This window comes from Macrosteles quadrilineatus, unplaced genomic scaffold, assembly GCF_028750875.1.
Source record: "Macrosteles quadrilineatus isolate MER2022 unplaced genomic scaffold, UCM_ALF_1.0 Scaffold_1__1_contigs__length_201487025, whole genome shotgun sequence".
In the NCBI taxonomy this organism is placed as follows: Eukaryota; Metazoa; Arthropoda; class Insecta; order Hemiptera; family Cicadellidae; genus Macrosteles; species Macrosteles quadrilineatus.
This window is the reverse complement of record NW_026542594.1, coordinates 31,035,854-31,056,992: the sequence shown is the minus strand read 5'-3', so window position 1 is coordinate 31,056,992 and position 21,139 is coordinate 31,035,854. Positions and strand designations below refer to the sequence as shown.

The window sequence follows — 21,139 nt, the reverse complement described above, 5'->3', positions numbered from 1 at the left end:
CCGCGGACAAAAATAAAAGTTTGTCCGTACACGCGATTGTTTTAGATTAGGATTAAATGAAGTTAGAACTATTTTACCTAGAAAAATGTCTCACAAATATTGTTTTTTTTTTTTTTTTTTTGTTAATAACAGGTTCCTTATGTTTCCTAATGATAGAATCACAATTCTCATTAAGATACTGAGTGAGGTGGTCAGATCGCCCCTGGCGCCGTGGCTGAGGGGGCGCCGCATAGTGGCTATTTTTATTAACATAGTATTAAAATATGTGAATGTGACTATTACTGGGGGGGAGGGGGCGCCAAGACCACGTTTGCTCCGGGCGCCGCCAACCCTAGGGACGGCCCTGGGTCAGATAAACAATTTTGTACAACAATTATCAATTATCAATTATTTAAGATGGGGATGCCAATATGTGAATATTTTAACCTAAATATGAGTAAAGGATGAGTGTAGGATGAGTGTCTTGTAGTCTTGTTAGTGACTATAAGGCCAACATATTCCTTGGACACAGCTGTTAAGTAATAGCCAAAATTTGGCAACTAAGGGACCTAAAGTTTTATAGTGGAATCCAAACCACATTCTTGCCTTGGTATTAACAAATTGGTCTAATTATCAGGATAGTACTGTGGATAGACGTAGTAATCACTAGTGTGGACGTTAATCCACACCAGGGAGTATCACATCCACAGTGAATCTCTATAAATATCCACAATTCCTGACCTCCTAGTAGCTGGATTACAGGACGACGCCACCATACATAATGTTAAGGCTGAAATTAGTAATAATATTATCAAGACATGTTCTGGAGAGAGTTGAAACCCGAGTGGGAACCTTTATTGTTGTGGAAAGTTTGAAAGAATTTAATAATGAAAGGAATTCTTCAGTTTGAGCATTAGTCGTTTGAGCATCGGGAAAACTAATGTTCCTAATAAACAATTCTGTGTTGACAGTTAACTGGTGTTTATACTATTTTTTAACTTAAGAAAATCCTTGAATTATTCGTTTCGGTGTGGAAAGGTGGTAGTTGGTTTTTTTTGGGGGGGGGGTGGTAAAGAAAGGGACAGTATGAATTGGGGGGGACGGGTACCTCTGATCGATAGTACAAATACATAATAATAGTAAAACAGTAAAAAAAAACATTGTTTTAATGACATTTACTAAAAATATGATATCACGAATTATAAAAAAATTATCTTTGTTACCAGTGTACCACAATTCCATAGATGAAGTGGTCAAAGGTTTGTTCAGAGGGTTAGTCCACTATTTCATAAAGGTTATCCTCTGGATTGTTTTCAACATGAGCATACATTTCATTATTATAAGATCTTGATACAAATTGTTGGTTTTGTTGATTGTTTGTTGATAGTAACTCTGATGGTATAGCACCAGTGTTTATGTCAGTGTTATCAACTGGCAAAGATATAAAACTAGGCGCAGTTCTTCTGCAATAGAAATATAAGACGGTTGATATACAAAAAATGGATACACAAATCACAGGTATCAGAATCCAAGAGTATTGGAAATCACTTCTAATGTTTGTTATTGCATCACTGTCACTTAAACACAAATCATGATCATCCTCATAGACACCTTTGTCACAAATAAGTTCTTTGTCCAAAAGTGCTTTATATCTGGATAGAGTAAGATTGCAGGACAGATCACAAAAGTTTTCTTCTCCTATATCTTGGCGGTATTTGGCTTGAAATGATTGTTTGTTTGCACAGTTATTGCAGCCAAAACGGTTGTTCGTAAAAGTTACTCCTTTTATCTCCACCATCACTGTCACTATGTCTCCAATATCACTTCTGTAAATCCCTTTTCCGGTAAAGTTTACTTTATTGTTGTCACCAAAAATGTTTAAGGTATTTTTTTTCATGCTGTATATTGAATTGTTGATAACTTTGATTATTTTTCTGTTTCCCAAAAATTTACTACCAACTACATTAATCTTTCCATCTATATAAATATAGGACTCTTGTAATAGTAGAAAATCAGTTGAAATATCCAACTGACTATTTTCTTGAACAAAGAGCTTAGTTGACTCTTTAATTAGGACTGATGAGAATTCCAGAGCAACCATAGAGTGGGCAGAAATATCAACCTGCAACAGAATCTTAATTCATTTTATAAATCACACATTATAACCATACATTAACAAGTGAATTGAACATATTTAAAACAATGTTTATTACTTAAGTATCTACAAGAACAATTACTAAGGTGGAGACATGTGAAATTATTGGGGGAATTAGATATTGGGGATTATTTATTTTCATAAGCAATATTGATCATACAGTTAAATTCAATTAAGAGGGTAATTTTTAAGGCAACGGCCGTTTTCGCATATAGCTTATAGTTTGTGTGTACACTGTAACGAGGCTCCTCACCGTTTACGACCATAATTTATTTTTGAACAGAATAACACCATTTGCAGCTCTTTGGGCACACTGAAGTACACTTTGCTGTGTGTTTTTAAAATGTTTAGAATAATTGACTCTCCCAGCCTGTGTGGGATAGGGTCAGTGATACGTTTTTGAGCACAAGAAACATTCTTCGTCAGAGATGACTGAAGTTTATGACCCTAGTGCAAGGGCAGAGGGGAAGTCACAGCTATTTTTACACTCCTAACTCATTCCCGCACTATGGGTTAGGATAATAATCCATATGGTAATAACTAGTTAGGTTATTACCCTCACTCATTGCATTAAGGCTATAACATACAGTTATCTGGAAATCAAAGTAAGCATGGGATATGTTTCTTGTAACAAAAAAAATGTATTAATGACCTTTAACTCTCACATAGAGAGAGATTCAATGATATAAAAACAATTTTAAAGTACACGGGGGTGAAGCATACACGTCTGCTAAAGAGCTAGCTGCAAGTGATGTCATTCTGTCCCAAATGATGCCAGTAAGTGACAAAGACCCTCGTTGCGGTGCACACCCGAACCACGGAGATATACTAAAAAACTACCCTAACTTAACATACCCTTGCCACAACATACCATCAAATCTTATCCATCTACCATATTATTCATCTTATCCATCTTACCATCTAATCCAAACTTAATGGTAAAATAAAAAAAATATCAATAATCTGACACATGATAACTTGAACTGACTAAGCCCTCTTTCACACCAGCGCAGTGCGGAACCGTCCCGCACTTGACGAAGTTGTTTAGACTATTGAATCAAATGGGAGCTTTCACACCAGTGCCCGGTTCACCCGGACAGACCTAAACCTCTGTCCGGGTTGAAAAATCACCCGCACGAACCTAAACTTCCGATGCGGGACAGGACCGGATGGCTAGTTTTTAGATCATGGGCTATTGTATGGTTTCATACTTGCGCGGGACGGGCTGGTTTCACCCGCACAACCGTTTTTTGGTTGTAGTGTTCTACCATTATGTAAAATAATAGCTGACAGAAATTTTCTCATCTGCTCATCTTTCCATGCACATGCTACGGCATCAGAAAAAAAGACTGAAAAATTATTATATTTCAGTTTGGAAACGCCCTGATCCGGGCAGCTAGTGTGAAAGGGCCTTCCGGGTCGTCCCGCATCGACGGTGCGGGACGGTGCTGCACCGCGCTGGTGTGAAAGAAGTCTAAGGCCTGCCATACACGTTCCGTCCCAGCCTCAAGGCCTGGCCTTGGGGCTGGAACTGCACAGTTTGGCCGGAGTCGTGACCTCTCCACAGACGCTCAGTCCGGAACTGCACAGTTTGGAGTTTTTGAGACGATTTTATTTATTTTTTACTCTTTTCTAAACGCACTTCTTAATTTTTTTTTTTTAACCACAGTGTCTTTTGTGACTTTTGGGTCCTCCTTCTTCACAAAATTCAATAACTCTTGATAGGCTGCTTCCCTCATTTCCCTGTTGTGGAATTCTTTGTTTTTTATTTTCCAGATGCATTCGTAACCTCGGTATTTCTCTATGAATTCGAGTGTCAAGTCTCTTGACCAGGTAGACATGATTAATGTGAAGTACTTAACGAAATCACTACACAACACTACAACACCAAAATGCGAAAACTATACCAACAAAACAACAAACAACACAACTCCGATTATGCTTTCACCAGTAGTTGACTGACGATGAAGAAAGGATGCGAATGCGATAATGCTTAAAATTTATAGGGGGAGGGGGGAAGCAGCACTGTCTTGGACTGCGGGATTCGCCATACACGTTCAAATCGGCCTCAAGGCCGGGCCTGGCCGGATGTGTTTCACATCCGGCCGTCCGGCCAACGATCTGCCTGAAGGAATCGACATACACGTTCAGTTTTTCATCCTTCTCAGTCCAGGACTGTACAGTCCGGGACTGAAGGAAAACCGGAACGTGTATGGTAGGCCTAATATGACCACTAAATGCTAATCAAAACCAGAAGAATCTTTTTTTTTTGTTAGATTTTCAGTTATTTTATGCAAAAAATCACTAAAATTGCAATAACATTTGAAGCGTAACGTAGTTTTTACAGCAACGGGGGTTTGTATTTGTCATATTTAGGGAATTTCCCTATAGGGAAGTAGCTATTACCGTAGGTAGCATAATAAGACCTAGGCTCAGGACCGATTTACTTTTTCATTTTAGGCCAAAAAAACCATTTGTTAAAATTTTTATATATGTATATATATATATATATATGTATATATGTGTCCGTGAAAACGATAACTTGAGTGATTCTTGTCCGATTTTGATGAAATTTGGTTTGAAGGTGTAAGGCGGCATAAACTTGAATGTGTTCGCAAACCAGCAGCATGATTAGACAATGGGGACAGGGTTTTAAGGGGGGTTTTATGCGGTAAAAATTAGTTTTTAGCGAATTTCCCATATAGGGAATAAGCTATTACCGTAGTAGCCTACTCATGGTAAGACCTGGACCCGGGATGGATTTAATTTTTCATTTTGAGGTCCCTAGAGGCCAAAAACAACATCCGTTCAAATTTATATATTTAATATATATATATATATATATATATATATATATATATATACTAGCTGTTTGCCCGTTCTACGTACGGGAATCTTGTGGTAAGTTAAAACCTTATATTCAGAACAGGAGTTGGTTTGCATATTTAGTGTGCATTTTTCCAGATATGATGGCAAAACTATAATTGTTTAGGAATACATATAGGTAAACCTTCTCAAATACAATATCTGACAGTTTCAAAGCCAAAACGAATGCTTCGCAATTAAATGGCACCCGATCGTGTTAGTCCATATTTGATATCTAATGATGAAAGGAATTGCTTTACAGTATAGATCTATGAGGCATAGCCCTAAGGTAGGCCTGTAATTGAAAGTTACTTTTCACACTAGTTAAAAGTAGTTAAAACACTACCTCAACCTCACTACTGCAAACTTTATTCGGGTTGAAATTTCTATTAACAATGGTGCTCTCGTCTTTTCCACAAAAAATAAGGACATTAATGCGTTACCAATAATAGACATACACACACAAATACAGAATTGTGTCCACACAACATTTTGGAGTCCAGACAGAAAACGCTAAAAATTATACAGTAAGTCATCAATTAAATTTAATAAGCAATAAGGTGCAGTGTTTATAAATAAATAGTGAAAATAGTGATGTGTTTGTATGTAAAAATTATTCTTACTGCTACCAACGTTTACATTTGAGAAAATAACTGTAGTACTTATGACTAATTCAAACTGTCCTTCTAATCAAACTGTATTATAGGTGTTAATCTGTTTGCAAATATACAAATAAATAAATACACAGGCCACAAAACATGTAACATGTAACGTTAACAACGTAAAGCTTTGAAAAATCACTATGGTTTGCTAAAAAAAACTTTCACTTGATGTGGTGCAGTACCGAAGTTATTAATCTCCTTTGGTTTAATTTTTTTTTTTTTTAGTTTTTGAAAATCAAAGTTCCCATTAATAGCATTATTTGTAAGCAGCTTTTAATGTTAACATATTAATGACAGTTTGAAGAAACCGCCTTTATCCAAACAAAGGTTTCTTATTTAAAAGATTACGTAATCTCTAAACAATAATCGGTACATATATCTAGCAAACATTCGGAGGAAATGTGAAGAAAAACGCACAAATCTGGGGTTTTGTACGTTTGTAGTTTTATTTCCTAAGTAGGAAAAGTACCGATATCGTTGTCGAAATTTAGGCCTAAGTAAGTAGAAACCAAAAGTGACACATTGGAAAAGCGAGTTTAGCTACATCTGTTAAGTTAAACCTCTGTTACGGTACGATCACAGCGAAATCAGAAAGATCTTCCAAGATCGCAGCAACATCCACGATCACCCACTGACTGCAGTTGTGATTTTTTACTTTGCACTTAACACAACTGACCTTGAAGCGCCGTCAATGAGTGGAAACCTTTGTAAGCTACGGTATTGGTGACGATGATTAACAAAATGTAAGTTTCCTTGCACTAATACAACACTGATTCATGGTATTTTCCCCGGTTCTCAAAACTCAAGAACAATCGTTGCACTTGCGATTAATTAAACCTGATAAGTAAGGCACAACCGTTTTTTTTTTTTTTTTTTTTTTTTTTTTAAAAAGAGGTTGGCGGCCTCTTTTAACCTTGCATTTGCCCGTCCACATAGACTAAGCGCCCGTGCGTGGATCGTTTACAGCAAAGCAAGGAGTGAGCCGGTACAGTACAAAGGTGAACTGTACTGATAAAATGTTATCGGCAGTGACCAGGATCCGAACCCACGACATCGCTGCCTTGGGCCCGAAGTCCGCGACGCTACCGACTGAGCCACCGACTCACTGAATTTAATCTCTCTTTTAATCTCACTTGGTTTGGTGTGCTGACAAAACTTGATCGGAAATGGTTGCGGTATTTGTAAACAACTTTGAATGTAAACATATCAGTGACAGCTAGAAGTGAGAACTAATCCAAACAGCTGATTGTTATTTCATAAAATGTAATAGTAAACATTGGGAGACAATTTGAAAAATCGATCAAAATTGTGTTTTTGGTGGTTTGTTATTTTGTTTTCAAAGAAGCGAGGCCATGTTTTTATAGCCAAAGACACTCTCACCAATCCAGTAAATACAGAAAAATGATTAGAACCTTGATCGGTACTCTAGTTTTCTAGGAGTAAGCCGCGTAAAATGACATTTTGGCGTTACAGACGCAGTCACAGAATGAACAAACAGACAAACAAACAGACATACAGACAGAAATTGAGATAAGACTCGTTTCGGCTTTCTTAGGCTATGAAACGTAAAAATAACCAAAAAATGCATGATTCTAAGCAATGTACAGACAAAACTGTAATTTTATTTATATAGATATATATATATATGTGTGTCCGTTAGTGCGATAACTTGAGCAAAAATGATCCGATTTTGATGAAATTTGGTACAAACATGTAAACCTACGTTTATTCGAACAAGTTCGCGATCCAGCATAATCGAACCATGGGAACGGGGTTTTATGGGGTAAAAATTAGCTTTTCCCATTTTTGACCCTAAAAAGAAAAAAAATTGCAATTTCTTTCTAAAACTGTTTTCTAGAGCTTAAAAAATTAATAATTTAGTATATTGAAGCACTGTTGTATGCCTAACGGTCATGGAGAAAATTCAAAAATAGTGTAATTTAAAATTCCCATGTTATTCTTAAGGAGAAAATGAAAATTGTTGTAGTTTACTTGTTTATATTGATAAAATTTGGCAAATTTATTTATTTCATCCTATACTATTGACTTATGGTCAAAAACACTTTTTACCTTCCCCGTAGCAGCAAACCTAAGCACTCGTTAAATCTAGTGTTATTTAAATAGGTAATATTTATGGAAATATTTTAGTAATAACATAGATAAAACATACTCCCTTAGTAGATTTCTCATCCTTATGGAACAGCTGAAGACAATTTGATTGTTAGTTCTGTACGGTGTACTGCAGAGGTCGTGTTTTGTTTACAATTTGTTTCCCGTTATTACAGCCATTTAAAACCTCGTTTAACCAAATAATACGATCTAATCATAAACAATAACTTGTCCCCTAGTTATATAACCAAACAGTAAAGCACAAATCAAGAAATTAACCCTTAAATAATAGAAACAAAGTTTCGTCGACATTAGCGCCCATGTGTCACGTACATGAACTAGACACGAAAAACGTGCTTCAAAATTTACAATGGGATGAGAAGTCTACTTGTGTTGGTTAGTCTATGGTAATAATGTAATGAGACAAGTTGAAATTCGCTTAGTCTGCAGGTTTGCTATGGGGGGGGGGGGTATTTCTAATTTTTGAAACTCTATAAACACAAAATTTCCCAATTTCTCTTCAGACTTTTTTTTAAAGAGCTTAAAAAACTAATAATTAAGTATATTAAAGTGTTTTTGTACAATTATTGTTTAGGAGAAAAATCAATAAACAGTTATTTTAAAATTCCCATGTTATTCTTATGGAGAATAATGTTATAATATATAATGTAGTAGTTTGCTTGTTTAAGGATATATTTTGATCAAACTTGGTAAATTTATTTATTTTATACTAAGTTATTAATATTTTACTAAAAAACACACTTTTTTAGCCTCCCTGTAGCAGCAAGCCTACATAACCATTAAAACCTAATGTTAATTAAATACATTTAATTGAAAATCAATTCAGGCAAATGAAAATTTGCTTAGTCGGCAGGTTTGCTGCGGCGGGTGTATTCTAAGAATTAAAAGGAAATAACATTTTAATCAAAATCATTTGGGCAGTTTATATAAAATTTAAATTCTCCCGTTATTTTACGGGTTTCTGTTAAAAAAAAAACAAAAATAATAATCAAATTTTTTTTAATGAAAAAATCTTCTGGAGATTATATGGACTAGTATCTACATACTAAATTCCATCAAAATGTTACCACAGGTGTGGTAGTTCTGTACACATCCACACACACACAGACGGACACACGTACACTGACATCACTTCAAAAACCACTTTTTTAGAGAGTATTTCCACCAAAAACTCATAGTAAAAATTTTTAACAAAAACAATAGGGTACTTTTTCCATACACACGTAAATGGGGAGAAAATAAAAATAGTTACGTATATACATTTTTTCATGGCATAGTACTAAAAAAGTGGCATAATAAAGATACAATATTAGATATAGATATTAGTAAAGTTGCGATATACTTACGTTACTTTGTGAAATAGTAAGCAATTCTCCTGATGCTTTGAGTTGATCGTAAACATTCAAATCAGTGATTTTGATTAAAGTGAAGACGTCAGATTTGAGTCTTGCATTGCTTGACTTTGGTAAATCAAGTGTTCCAACATTTGATATGAGGATCTTTTGTATATTGACACTGTAATTACTAGATTGATAAGTGTCAAATACCAGCTCATCCACTGAATCAATATCGAGCTTGTTCAGGCTTTCAATAGTCCTTACATCTAAAGAAACTTTTTTACAGTTTTTGATGGTTATACTTTTCAATTGTGTGCTTTTGCTGGTAACATTTACATTATCAAACAAGATCAATTCAATGTCTGTGATTCCCTGAATACTGCGGCTGTCCAGGGCTAGACTCTGAAAAAAGAATAAAAAAACATCAAACATTTCAACCCTGTAAACATAGTGGCCGTCGGATAACGGAAAGGTTCCAATGGTCAATGGGTCACCAAGAAATTCTAATTAAAACAACTTCAATAACCGAATTTGTTTAGAAAATTATGAGTTAATTATTGAGACATTAATAGTACCAATTTGTGTGATATGTTTGCTAAGGTCACTCATATAAGTAACTTTTAACATGAGATATCAGTAAGGGAATCAAAAGAAACTTGCCATCAGTGCATCAGGGACAAGATACAATAAGATATAGAGTAAATTATTTAGAGTGTCAAGCGGGTTGTGCTAATTCCTTCCCCACCACCCTCAATTTTGTTATTGTGTACAGTCAACTGAAAAACGGTTGTTATATTTGATATAACTAGGTGAAACCCGTCAAAATCGACGGTTACTTTCAAGACTTACGTTAATTCATCTAACTGCGATAAATTGGGTGACATATACATATTTTGAGCTTTGTTTAGAGAGTAATAAGTGTGTAAAAACGATAATTGTATTAATTGTGTTAGTTGCCAAATTTGGTTGATCATTCAATGATTAAAATATTTTCTATACTATACGTCATCGGAGTTATTATTAGTATGTTATAGGGCCTCCTAGTTCATACGGCATTGCGGCTTCATTGGCAACAAATAATGCAAATCACATAGCAATGGGACTTTTCCAAAAAGCAAAAATACTGTAAATTGACTGTTACGTATATATTGGCGTTTACATATTGTTAATCAACGTATCTTATAAAGGATTATGTGATCTAGTGTAAAAGGAATATGACCTTTCTGTCATGATAGTAGCTGCTTAAATAGTATTTTCTCTTTGGACCATATTTTACAGCCAAAATGTCGTGTTATTTTCAATAATGTTACCAACCCGTGCGCCTTAGTCCGTAATATAGGCAGGTGCAAATAATTTGTCAAGATGGGTACAATTTTAGGCAAGTTTTCTATGTTTCGATTTTATTAGACACGATAAGAGCAGATATTTCTACATAAATATTTGATATGTGTAGAATAATATGATAAAATGTAGGCAAAAGTGGTGAAAAAGGCAGACACCAACCCGTACAATAGATATAAGATAGTTCAATAAGAAATAATTTAAGAATTGCTGTGATAAAAGAATTTTCCACTGATTTCCTAATGGAACGTTATAAAAAACAACATGACATAATAAAGAAAAAAATCAATTTTAAAATAAGAAAATAACATTGCAAATACTTATTTGGTAGAATCTTTGACTATTGAATAGTCAATGGTAGAATTCAGTAACTCCCAATAAATGTGTGTTGTTTGAAATACTAGTGTACATGTTGCTCGAATTCGAGCAATTGTAAAAGGCGAGTTTACATTAATTCGAGCTCGCATTCCAGTTCTGCTCGCATTCGTGCTCGAACAAATATCAACCGCAAATTTACTCGCATGCTAGTAGTGGAATGCGAGCACGAATGATATTTTGCCGTTCGAGTTACTTTCCAACATGTTGGGAAATGCTCGCACGCTCGAATACGATATCTCTGTAAAACCAGTTGTGAGAACGTAGGTGTGGTGAAAAAGTGATGTTTCTGTTTGTTTATAGATTTTGTATTTACTACTTATATAAGTGATGGCTAAGTTAATGATGTATGTTAATTTCTTTTTTTTGTTGAATTTATTTTTCCCCACAGATCACCAATATACCTTGAATAATTTCACTCATACTACTTAAACACACTATATATATACTTATACAAACATATTATACATCCCTACACAGTTCTTGAATATGTTCACTCATTATACATACGTACTGAAAATAAACTTATCACACAGCGATCACTTAAGACCAGTGTGATCGTTGATTATGAATACTTAACTTTCGCCTTACAACTACATCACTCGCAACTGCTACTATTATTCCAGTAACAAATACAATGTAAACGCTGCTGGAATTCGATTCGTCATTCGATACTGGAATAGTAACTCGTTCGCTATCGCATTCCATTAACTCGAATGCGAGCTCGATTTTATGTAAACGCGCCTTAATACAGGATTTGCAAACCAATAACAATCATACTTAGCTATCAACATTTCAACAAAAACACACCTACCTGCCCTGTAGCAGCAAACCTAAGTACTCATATTAAAATTAACTTAATGTTATTTAAGTAGGAAAAATGACCATTTTAAGGGAATAATTAATCTTTGTATTAATTAAGCCAGGTAAATGGAAATTCGCTTAGTCTGAAGGTTTGCTGCGGATACATAATAACAGCAAAGATTGAAGAATCTGAATTAGGTATTACTTATATCCATGAATTTATCTAACAATTATTTCCTGTAAAATATTACTACAGCAGTTCAAAAATATTGAAACAATCTCGATCAACAAATAATGTTGAAAGAATTCCATACTAATGACATTAACATATAGTTTGACAGTTCCATTTAATCAATGTTAAATGTTTACATTCGTGCATAGACAAAAATTATTCGGGTGAGTGACATATTTGATTAATGTTTATGATCCCTACCGTTCCTGTTCTAATAATCATGCAGTATTTAATATGTTTGAACCAGCTGTGTGGAATTGTGAAATCAAAATTAATTTGACAGTTAGTTCTGCTTGTTTACATGTTTTAATTTTGTGGGTTTGTTCTTTGTTACCATGGATACCATCAATAAATATTTCGATCTTAATTTCTCACAACAGCTGGAGTTCCATAACAAATTTTGTTTCCCATGTTAATCTTATGGATAAATATGAAACTTTAAAGGGCCCCAGGGCCTCACTCTCTAATTATTTCCTTAAAAAGAAAGTTTCCTGCACAACTTCACGTTACGCTCTTTCCAATGACACCAAAAACATGTCAATTGGTTCAGTAGTTTCGGAGGAGTAATTGTCACAAAAATCCTGCTTGCGTATTAAATAAGTATAGATAATTTAAAAATGAACAGCTGTTTCATTAAAATTATTATTCACATGGCCAAAATGTAAACAGCTCTGTGGAGGGATCTTTAAAGGCTTCTGGGGCAGAGTCCTAAGGGATTTAGCTTATTTTTTTCTTTTGATAACTCATCTACAGACCAAGACCTTTCTTTGAACACCTCTACCAAGTTTCTACGCCCAGCCGTTCTCTCAAATTAGTGGGGACAAAGTTTCCAATTAAATATTTAGATTCCCCCATGTTAATCTTATGGGAGAAACTCCAACTTTGATGGCCTTTGGGGCAAAACCCGAGGATTATTATTACAGGACTTTGTGAAAGGGGGCGTCTACACAAAAAATAATCTATTTTGACACGTCGTTTGTAAAAATCCGTCCATTATTAACGGAGGAGTAGTGTTTCGTAGAAATCGCCTTCACGTATTATACAGTATATAAGGGTTCCTATAAAGGTTCCTATTCATTCTAAGAAACAAAAACATTAAGAAACATAAGTTAATGAGAATATGTAACTCCTGGGTTTGTATTCCTTGTCAAATATCACAATTAAACTTTTATGAATGAGTCTTTTTGGACAGAAAATGAGAAAAAACTAGGATCTCAATTGATTACTTTAGAAAACCATGGGTCGTTATTAAATGTTTATACGTTCTTTGGAAAATAACCACAATACTTACCTGCTAAGAGTAACCATATGTACGGTACCTGTTTTCCCAAATGGTCTACAGTTTGGCAACAAATAATTTGTTAATAATATTGACATTAATTATTGATGTCGGTGTTCTGAAAAGAGCTCTTGACATTTTTTCCAGATTCTAAGGGGCAAATAATTCTCCCTCCCGTTCAGTTATGTTTTTTCTTATATAATACGTGAAGGCGATTTCTACGAAACACTACTCCTCCGTTAATAATGGACGGATTTTTACAAACGACGTGTCAAAATAAAGTATTTCTTGTGTAGACGCCCCCTTTCACCAATTCCTGTAATAAAAATCGTCGGGTTTCGCCCCACAGGCCATCAAAGTTGGAGATTCTCCCATAAGATTAACATGGGGGAATCTAAATATTTAATTGGAAACTTTGACCCCACTAATTTGAGAGAACGGCTGGGCGAAGAAACTTGGTAGGTGTCCAAAGAAAGGTATAGGTCTGTAGATGAGTTATCAAGAGAAAAACTAATCAAAATCCTTTAGGACTCTGCCCCAGAAGCCTTTAAAGATCCCTCCACAGAGTTGTTTACATTTTGGCCACGTGAATAATACTTTTTAACTAAACAGCTGTTCATTTTTAAATTGTATTTCAAACAACACACATTTTTATTGGGAGTTACTGAATTCTACCAAATAAGTATTTCCAATGTATTTTCTGATTTTAAAATTGATTTTCTTCTTTATCATGTCATGTTTTGCAAAATAACGTCCCATTACAAAATCAGTGGAAAATCCTTTTATCACAGCAATTCTTAAATTATTTCTTATTGAACTATCTTATATCTATTGTACGGGTTGATGTCTGCCTTTTTCATCACTTTTGCCTACATTTTATCATATTATATTACACATATCAAATATTTATGTAGAAATATCTGCTCTTATCGTGTCTAATAAAATCCAAACATATATAAACTTTGTCTAAAATGGTACACATCTTGAAAAATTATTTGTACCTGCCTATATTACGGACTTTGGCGCGGTTTGGTAACATTATTGAAAATAACATGACATTTTAACTGTAAAAACAGGTACAAAGTGAAAATACTATTTAAGCAGCTACTGTCATGACAGAAAGGACATATTCCTTTTAAACTAGATCACATAATCCTTTGTAAGATACGTTGATTAACAATACGTAAACGTCTATATATACGTAACAGCCAATTTACAGTATTTTTGCTTTTTGGAAATGTCCCATTGCTATGTCATTTGCATTATATGTTGCCTATGAAGCCGCACGACCATATAAAAGAGGAGGCCCCTGACAGTACAAGAATAAAAGCCAACTTCACTTCAAGTATTCCACTACGGTACACCTAACATTCAGTAGAGAGATTATATTGACAACTTTATGTTATTGATAAGGCTGAGACAACTAACTGACATCCCCCATGTCAAGGAATTCCAGCTTTCAATCAATAATTTCTCAAAACTATGCTAAGGGTTCATTGGCACGGAAGTACGATATGAACTGACGGGACGTGACGAAGGAAAAATCAAACTTACGCTGTAACAGATAGATATACCTCCCTCCCTTTAAAGTTAGAATTTATGTCTTCCCAAAAAAATATTTCTTTTGAAATAAATTCATAATACACTGATGAAATCACGAAAGTGTTTAACTACAAAAGATCCACAAATACGATTTTAATACTATTTAAACACTCTTCCAAAGGAAGAAATACCATATAACATACTAATAATAACTCCGATGATGTACAGTATGGGGAATATTTTATTCATTAAATGATCAACCAAATTTGGCAACTAACGCAATTATAATATCATTATTGTTTTTACACTTATTACTCTTTAAACAATGTTACATGCTCAAAATATGTATATCTCACCCAATTTATCGCAGTTAGATGAATTAACGTAAGCCTTGAAAGTAACCGTCGATTTCGACAGGTTTCACCTAATTCAATGGAATGTTTGATAATAAATAAAAATGGTAAATTTTTCCTAGCTCCAATGAGAAGAAAATCTAATACAGTATATAGCTATTGTAGCAATAATAAAAAAAAAATAGGAAAACAACATTAGATTTTAAGTAGACCACATTGTTTGAAATCGACTACTTCCCTGTAAGTCTTTAATTCCATACTCCCTCTGTTCTGGTGACAGTGGTGTCTCTGTTTTGCTCCTTCGTAGATTGCTTGGTGTGATATTGCAAGTTTAAATATGAATTCCGAGTATTTAGCCTACAGTGTACAATGAAATTTCCATACTATACACAATATTCCAGATGTGCTTTCAACTTAGTAGAAGAGAGCTTATTTTAGAAGTAGCACATTTATTACACACTACAAGCTATTGTTTAAATACATTTTTCCCTTTTATCTCCCAAAAAACCTCAAACAAACAAAAAATATTACACTATTTTTACATATAGCACAGAAAGCCCTAAAAATTGTAACATAAATTTTTAAATTAAATATAGTGTTTACCTTATTTTTGAAGTGTTTACTTCCATTGCAAGAAACTTTAGTGGTCCCAGTGTCAGTGAAGTGTTGGGTGGCACAGTAATGTGTTAAGTCTATGGCACTAGACAGTCCTGGTTTGCGCTGATTTTGTCCACAGCTCAAATGGAAACTCACCACAAGAAGGACAGGTAGCAGCATTTCTTAAAATTAAAATAACGAGTTTTTAAAGTTCTTACAGCTTATTGGACTGTTATCTTTGGTGAGGGATGGTCGCTGATAAAATGTTGCTAACTTTTTAAATGTAGGTAGAAAATTTAATCATGCTGTTTAACAGCTAGTGTATGAACGTAACATATAAAATAAACACCTTTAATAATGGGCGAAAATCGGCTAGAATTACCAGTGATTGTATAGAGTTATGCATATATATTAATCATCAATGACATAACCATGGAATAAATAATCCTATTCTTAGTTGTATAAGACGTTCAACCAAAACAAATGTAACAAAGAAAACAAACTGTAAACAAATCAGTGATGTTTTTTTGGCACTATCTGTTCTATCAAACACAGCCAGCGCCAATCAATATTATTATTTTTAAACCCCCAATCCCAGGACTTTGGAAATTGCTGACAACATGGGGATAGGAGGGTTAAGGGCTGTACCTTGACTTAGTGCATTATATTTTTACAAACAGCTAATTTGGGAAAGTGGTTTCTTTGTGAACACCTAATTTTTACGCTATTGTAGACACAATAATTGGTGCTGAGACACCAGCAATTTATTATCTTGTGTTTTTGTACGGATACAAATTTATTTGAATGATACTAGGCTACAGACTTATTGTTGTGGGTTTTACATTAACCATTGACTAGCATTTATGAAACACTAGCAGAGTGACCTTCGTATGGGGTTGACGTATAAGTATAAAATGCTTATTGCAGTTATACTTGGCTTTGCGTTTGCAATGGGAGAGGACACAGTTTAAGAAAATTTGGTTCTTTTAATTTACGGTATGCTATAGTATAGCACATCTACCATAGCCATAATGTTCTTCCACTGCACCTAAACAATAGAAAAAAGTAAAGATCTCATTGTATATCACAAAAAATAATAGTGCTGCACCCTATTGGTAAACCTTATAAATTTTTGATGCTCTTTAATATCATAGAACTAATTTGTGTAGTTAAACAGTTGACAAAATTATTTAATTCCTTTTAAATATGAATACTCATAAGGTTAAAACGGGAAACTCTAGAGCCACTGGGGCGGAGCCCGAAAGGATTTTTGAGATAAGAATATGTCTATATGTTAATCGGGAATGTGAGCTATCACCATATACCAAATTTCAGCCCAATTAAACCAGTACCTTGTTAATATATAATGCGTGATTGAAATTCAAACAAACAAACAAAATACCCCCGCCGCAGCAAACCTGCAGACTAAGCGAATTTCCACTTGCCTGATTACATTTTTACTAAAATATTTCCATAAATAAAACATATTTATTCCCAATTTAAACAGCATTAGATTAAATGAGTGCTTAGGTTTGCTGCTACGGGGAAGGTAAAAAGTGTTTTTTTACCAAACGTCAATAGTATAGAATAAAATAGATAAATTTGCTAAATTTTATCAACATATATCCATAAACAAATAAACTACAACAGTTTTCATTTTCTCCATAAGAATAACATGAGAATTTTAAATTTACACTTTTTTGAATTTTCTCCGTAACCATTAGGCATACAACAATGCTTCAATATACTAAATTATTTCTTTTTTTAAGCTCTACAAAATGGTTGGGAAAGATATTCCAAATTTTTATGTTTTTAGGGTCAAAAATGGGTAAATCCCATTTTTACCCCATAAAACCCCCCATAAACCCCCCCATAAACCCCCGTTCCCATAGTTTGATCATGCAGGTTCGCGAACTCGTTTGAATAAATGTAGGTTTACACGTTTATACCAAATTTCATCAAAATCGGATCATTTTTGTTCGAGTTATCGTGCTAACGGACACACATATATGTAAATTCACATATGTCTATGAATATGAACGGATGGTGTTTTTGGCCTCTAGGGACCTCAAAAGGAAAAAGTAAATCGGTCCCGGGTCCAGGTCTTACCATGAGACCTACGGTAATAGCTTATTCCCTATATGGGAAATTCGCTAAAAACAAATAAACAAACAAACACACAAACATTTTTTTGGTTTGTGTGTTTGTGTTTTTGTTTGTTTGTTTGAAGTTCAATCACGCATTAACTACTGGATGGATTGGGCTGAAATTTGACATTCCCGATTAAGATATAGGCATATTCTTATCTCAAAAATCCTTTCGGGCTCCGCTCCAGTGGCTCTGTAGTTGCCCATTTTAACCTTATGAGTATTCATATTTAAATGGAATTAAAGAATTTAGTCAGCTGTTTCAACTAAAAAAGCTGGTTCTATGATATGCAAAAGCATTAAAAGTTATAAGATTTATCAACAGGGCGCAGCACTATTATTTTTTATTTATGAAAACAGCTAATTTGAACCAAGCAGCAACAAAAAACCCTGATACACAATGAGAACTGTCAAAGTTGGATTGTTTACACTTATGGTTATGTTTTTAATTTCATGAATAATTTGTGATATTTTGCGAATCTTTAATAATTACTAGTGTACATGTTGCTCGAAATCGAGCAATTGCAAAGAAGTACAGGAGTTATTTAACAACAGATAACGTATTTAAAAACGAAACCGTCATAATTCACGATGAGTTTAAAAGAGTCAACTCAAACATTATTTAACTAATAGAACTACTCACAATGTACTTAACAGTTCCATATAATCAAAATTTCTTGTAAATAGTTAATCATTTTCCAAAGCTGATGTGGTTTTTAGTGTGTTCTACAAATGTTTCCCACATATAGCCGCATTAGGTTGTCCATGTTGATCTTCGTCAATGATAATGTAGTCTGTCTTCATGGTACCACCCATTGTCACCAGTATGTTAACAAATTTCAGTCATTTATTAATAGAAATGAAATTTTTTACAGAACTACCTGATTTCCTGCATAGCATCTCTGTCACAATTTTTATTTGCTTCAATTGGCATTACTTTGGTTAGTTATTGTTATAACGTAAATTATATTTACCAAGAAAAAATGCGGAGTTGAAAAAAGGCCTTAATTTTGTTCAGATGGATTTTGTTTCTCTTAAAAGTGAATAATAGCATTGACTATTGGATACAGAAGTATTAATAGTCAAAGATAATTGTTAAATCCTACAAAAAAGTTTTAATACAGGTTTCTTGGATGTTGTCATATTCTTCTAAAATTACTTGACTGTTAAACAAATTAATTTCCTTGCCGTACCAGTTTTATTTAGTCTTAGAGGGCTTTCCTCTGCAATTATCACAAAGTAAGGTCCATGTTTCCTACAAAAATAGTAGCACTTTGGCTATCATCATCGTTCATTGTTTGTAGGAATCTTCATATTGTAGGTGTTCTTCATTATATATAGGCTAATAAGAATAGTAAATTCTTTAAAGAACTTAATCGCTATTTCTTTTACTTGGTGGCGTTCAATGGTTTTCCTATGTTTCTCTAGTTAACAACTCGGTCCTTTCAATGATTGCTTAAGAAATACAGTACTATATGTCAATTCATTTTTCTTATTTGGTGTAATATATAAAATTGTCCAGGATTTCTGGATTGTTTACATTTATTAAGTACGCAAACCCAAATCTTTGACAATTAATACTTCAGTATCCAATAGTCAATGCCCAAATTCAATAATAGTAAATATTTAATTTCAACTAACAGTAAATGTACCCAATGCGTTTCATCATTTCATTGATTTCGAAAATAAATAACATCAATTAAGTTATACAGCTGATCAAAATGTAAACAATTATGTTCTTCAAAAGGATAACATGGGAACTTTAAAAGCCACTGGGGCAGAGCCCAAGGAAATTTTTCAAAAACGTAAGGCCAGTTTGCAAATCCACGCGACACACTCTTTCCAATGAGACGTCAATGTATAAAATTGGTTCAAATAACAGCAATTTAATTATACAGCTGATCAAAATGTAAACAATTATGTTCTTCATAAGGATAACATGGGAACTTTCAAAGCCACTGTGGCAGAGCCCAAGGGACTTTTTCAAAAATGTAAGGCCAGTTTGCAAATCTACGTGACAAGCTCTTTCCAATAAGACGTCAATGGATAAAATCGGTTAAGAAATGGCGGAGGAGTTCAACCGACAAAGTTTATTGTAGCGTATTAATTATATAGATTTTTTCTCTAATTGTTTAGCGGAAGTGGTAGAACATTATGGCTATGGTAGATGTGTAATACTATAGTATACTGTAAATTTAAAGAAAGAAATTTGATCAAACTGTGTCCTCCCAATTGCATACGCAATACTTGAGTATAAATGCAATAAGCATTTTATACTTATATGCCAATCCCGTACGAAGGATGGGTACTCTGCTAGTTTATAATATAAGTAAGATTTTCAAGGCAAACTGTCCAAATTACTACCTTTACCAAACTATAATTTATTTGTATATATGTCATTAGGTTCAGCTGTGAAAGCCTCGCTTGACAGGATCATAAGGTAACTTATAAATAAACTACTGTAGAATGAAAATACCAAAATTAAACCGATTTCAATTGAACCTAGAACTGAATTTTAAGTTTGAATGGGTATGTAAAAATAATTTAAATAGATTAATAAGAGTAATAACTATGTTATCCATCTAAATAATGTTATTTACGTTTTTTGCTATGAATGACAAAACTTAACTGTACGGTATATAAACAGATTGGATACTGAATGAACTAATCTAGTTTCGAGAAGGCTTTTGACATATTTATGAAAATGATTGATTTCAATAATTTTTTCATAAAGAAGAGCTATGTTAATGAGTAGCGTTTACAGCTTTATAATGAAGATAAGTAGTTATGTCTACTCACCAAGCTCTGTAGTAATGATTAATCATATCAGACAGTTTGGCTGATTAATTTGCTGACTAAAAAGTTTTCCTCTGATATAAAACACAAGTTGACTGAAGGTTTTCATCTCAATGGCTGACTATCTTATCACATTGTTAGTCATGGGAAGCGTTATCACAGCTGGTCATAGGATGTCTCTCTGTAAAGCGATTCCTGGAATTGAATTCATTTTAACTTCTGTTATTTTAAGTAGGTTTGATGCTCATCGTCTAGTAATGCAAAAACTTTATCTAATTAGTAGAAATAAGGGAAACTGGTTTTTTCAGTAAAAATTTGGTAAAAAAAAGCAGCGCCAATTATGTGCCATCTGGCACATAATTCATGTTACCATTAAATATGTTAGTACGAATATGGTTTCACAATATGTTAACATTTTATGTGTTTTCATCGTTGTGAAGATTGGATAGTTTGTGTTTTAAATTATAGTAACAATTTAAATTGTTACTTTTAAATAGTGTGGATGGATTATAAGTAATCAGGATGACTGTAAAATTGGGAGTAGC

General features: G+C 33.9%; 1 protein-coding gene across 2 annotated transcripts in view; it reads right to left on the bottom strand.

Annotated features, from left to right (window-relative positions):
• LOC128981945 (vitamin K epoxide reductase complex subunit 1-like protein 1) overlaps window positions 1–21,139 on the bottom strand; it is a 32,629-nt gene that overhangs the window by 9,944 nt on the left and 1,546 nt on the right. Inside the window, exons 2-5 of one of the 2 annotated variants that reach the window (XR_008489524.1) lie at window positions 20,598–20,789; window positions 15,658–15,833; window positions 9,138–9,530; window positions 1,203–2,101 (exon numbers count right to left, since the gene is read on the bottom strand). Coding sequence is in view for 1 of the 2 variants with exons in the window: in XM_054400951.1 (XP_054256926.1) it covers window positions 1,253–2,101; window positions 9,138–9,530; window positions 15,658–15,831 (1,416 nt within the window). In the remaining variant the exon portion in view is untranslated. Of the gene's footprint in view, window positions 1–1,127; window positions 2,102–9,137; window positions 9,531–15,657; window positions 15,834–20,597; window positions 20,790–21,139 lie in introns of those variants that run through there. The other variant, XM_054400951.1, reaches the window with a different exon arrangement.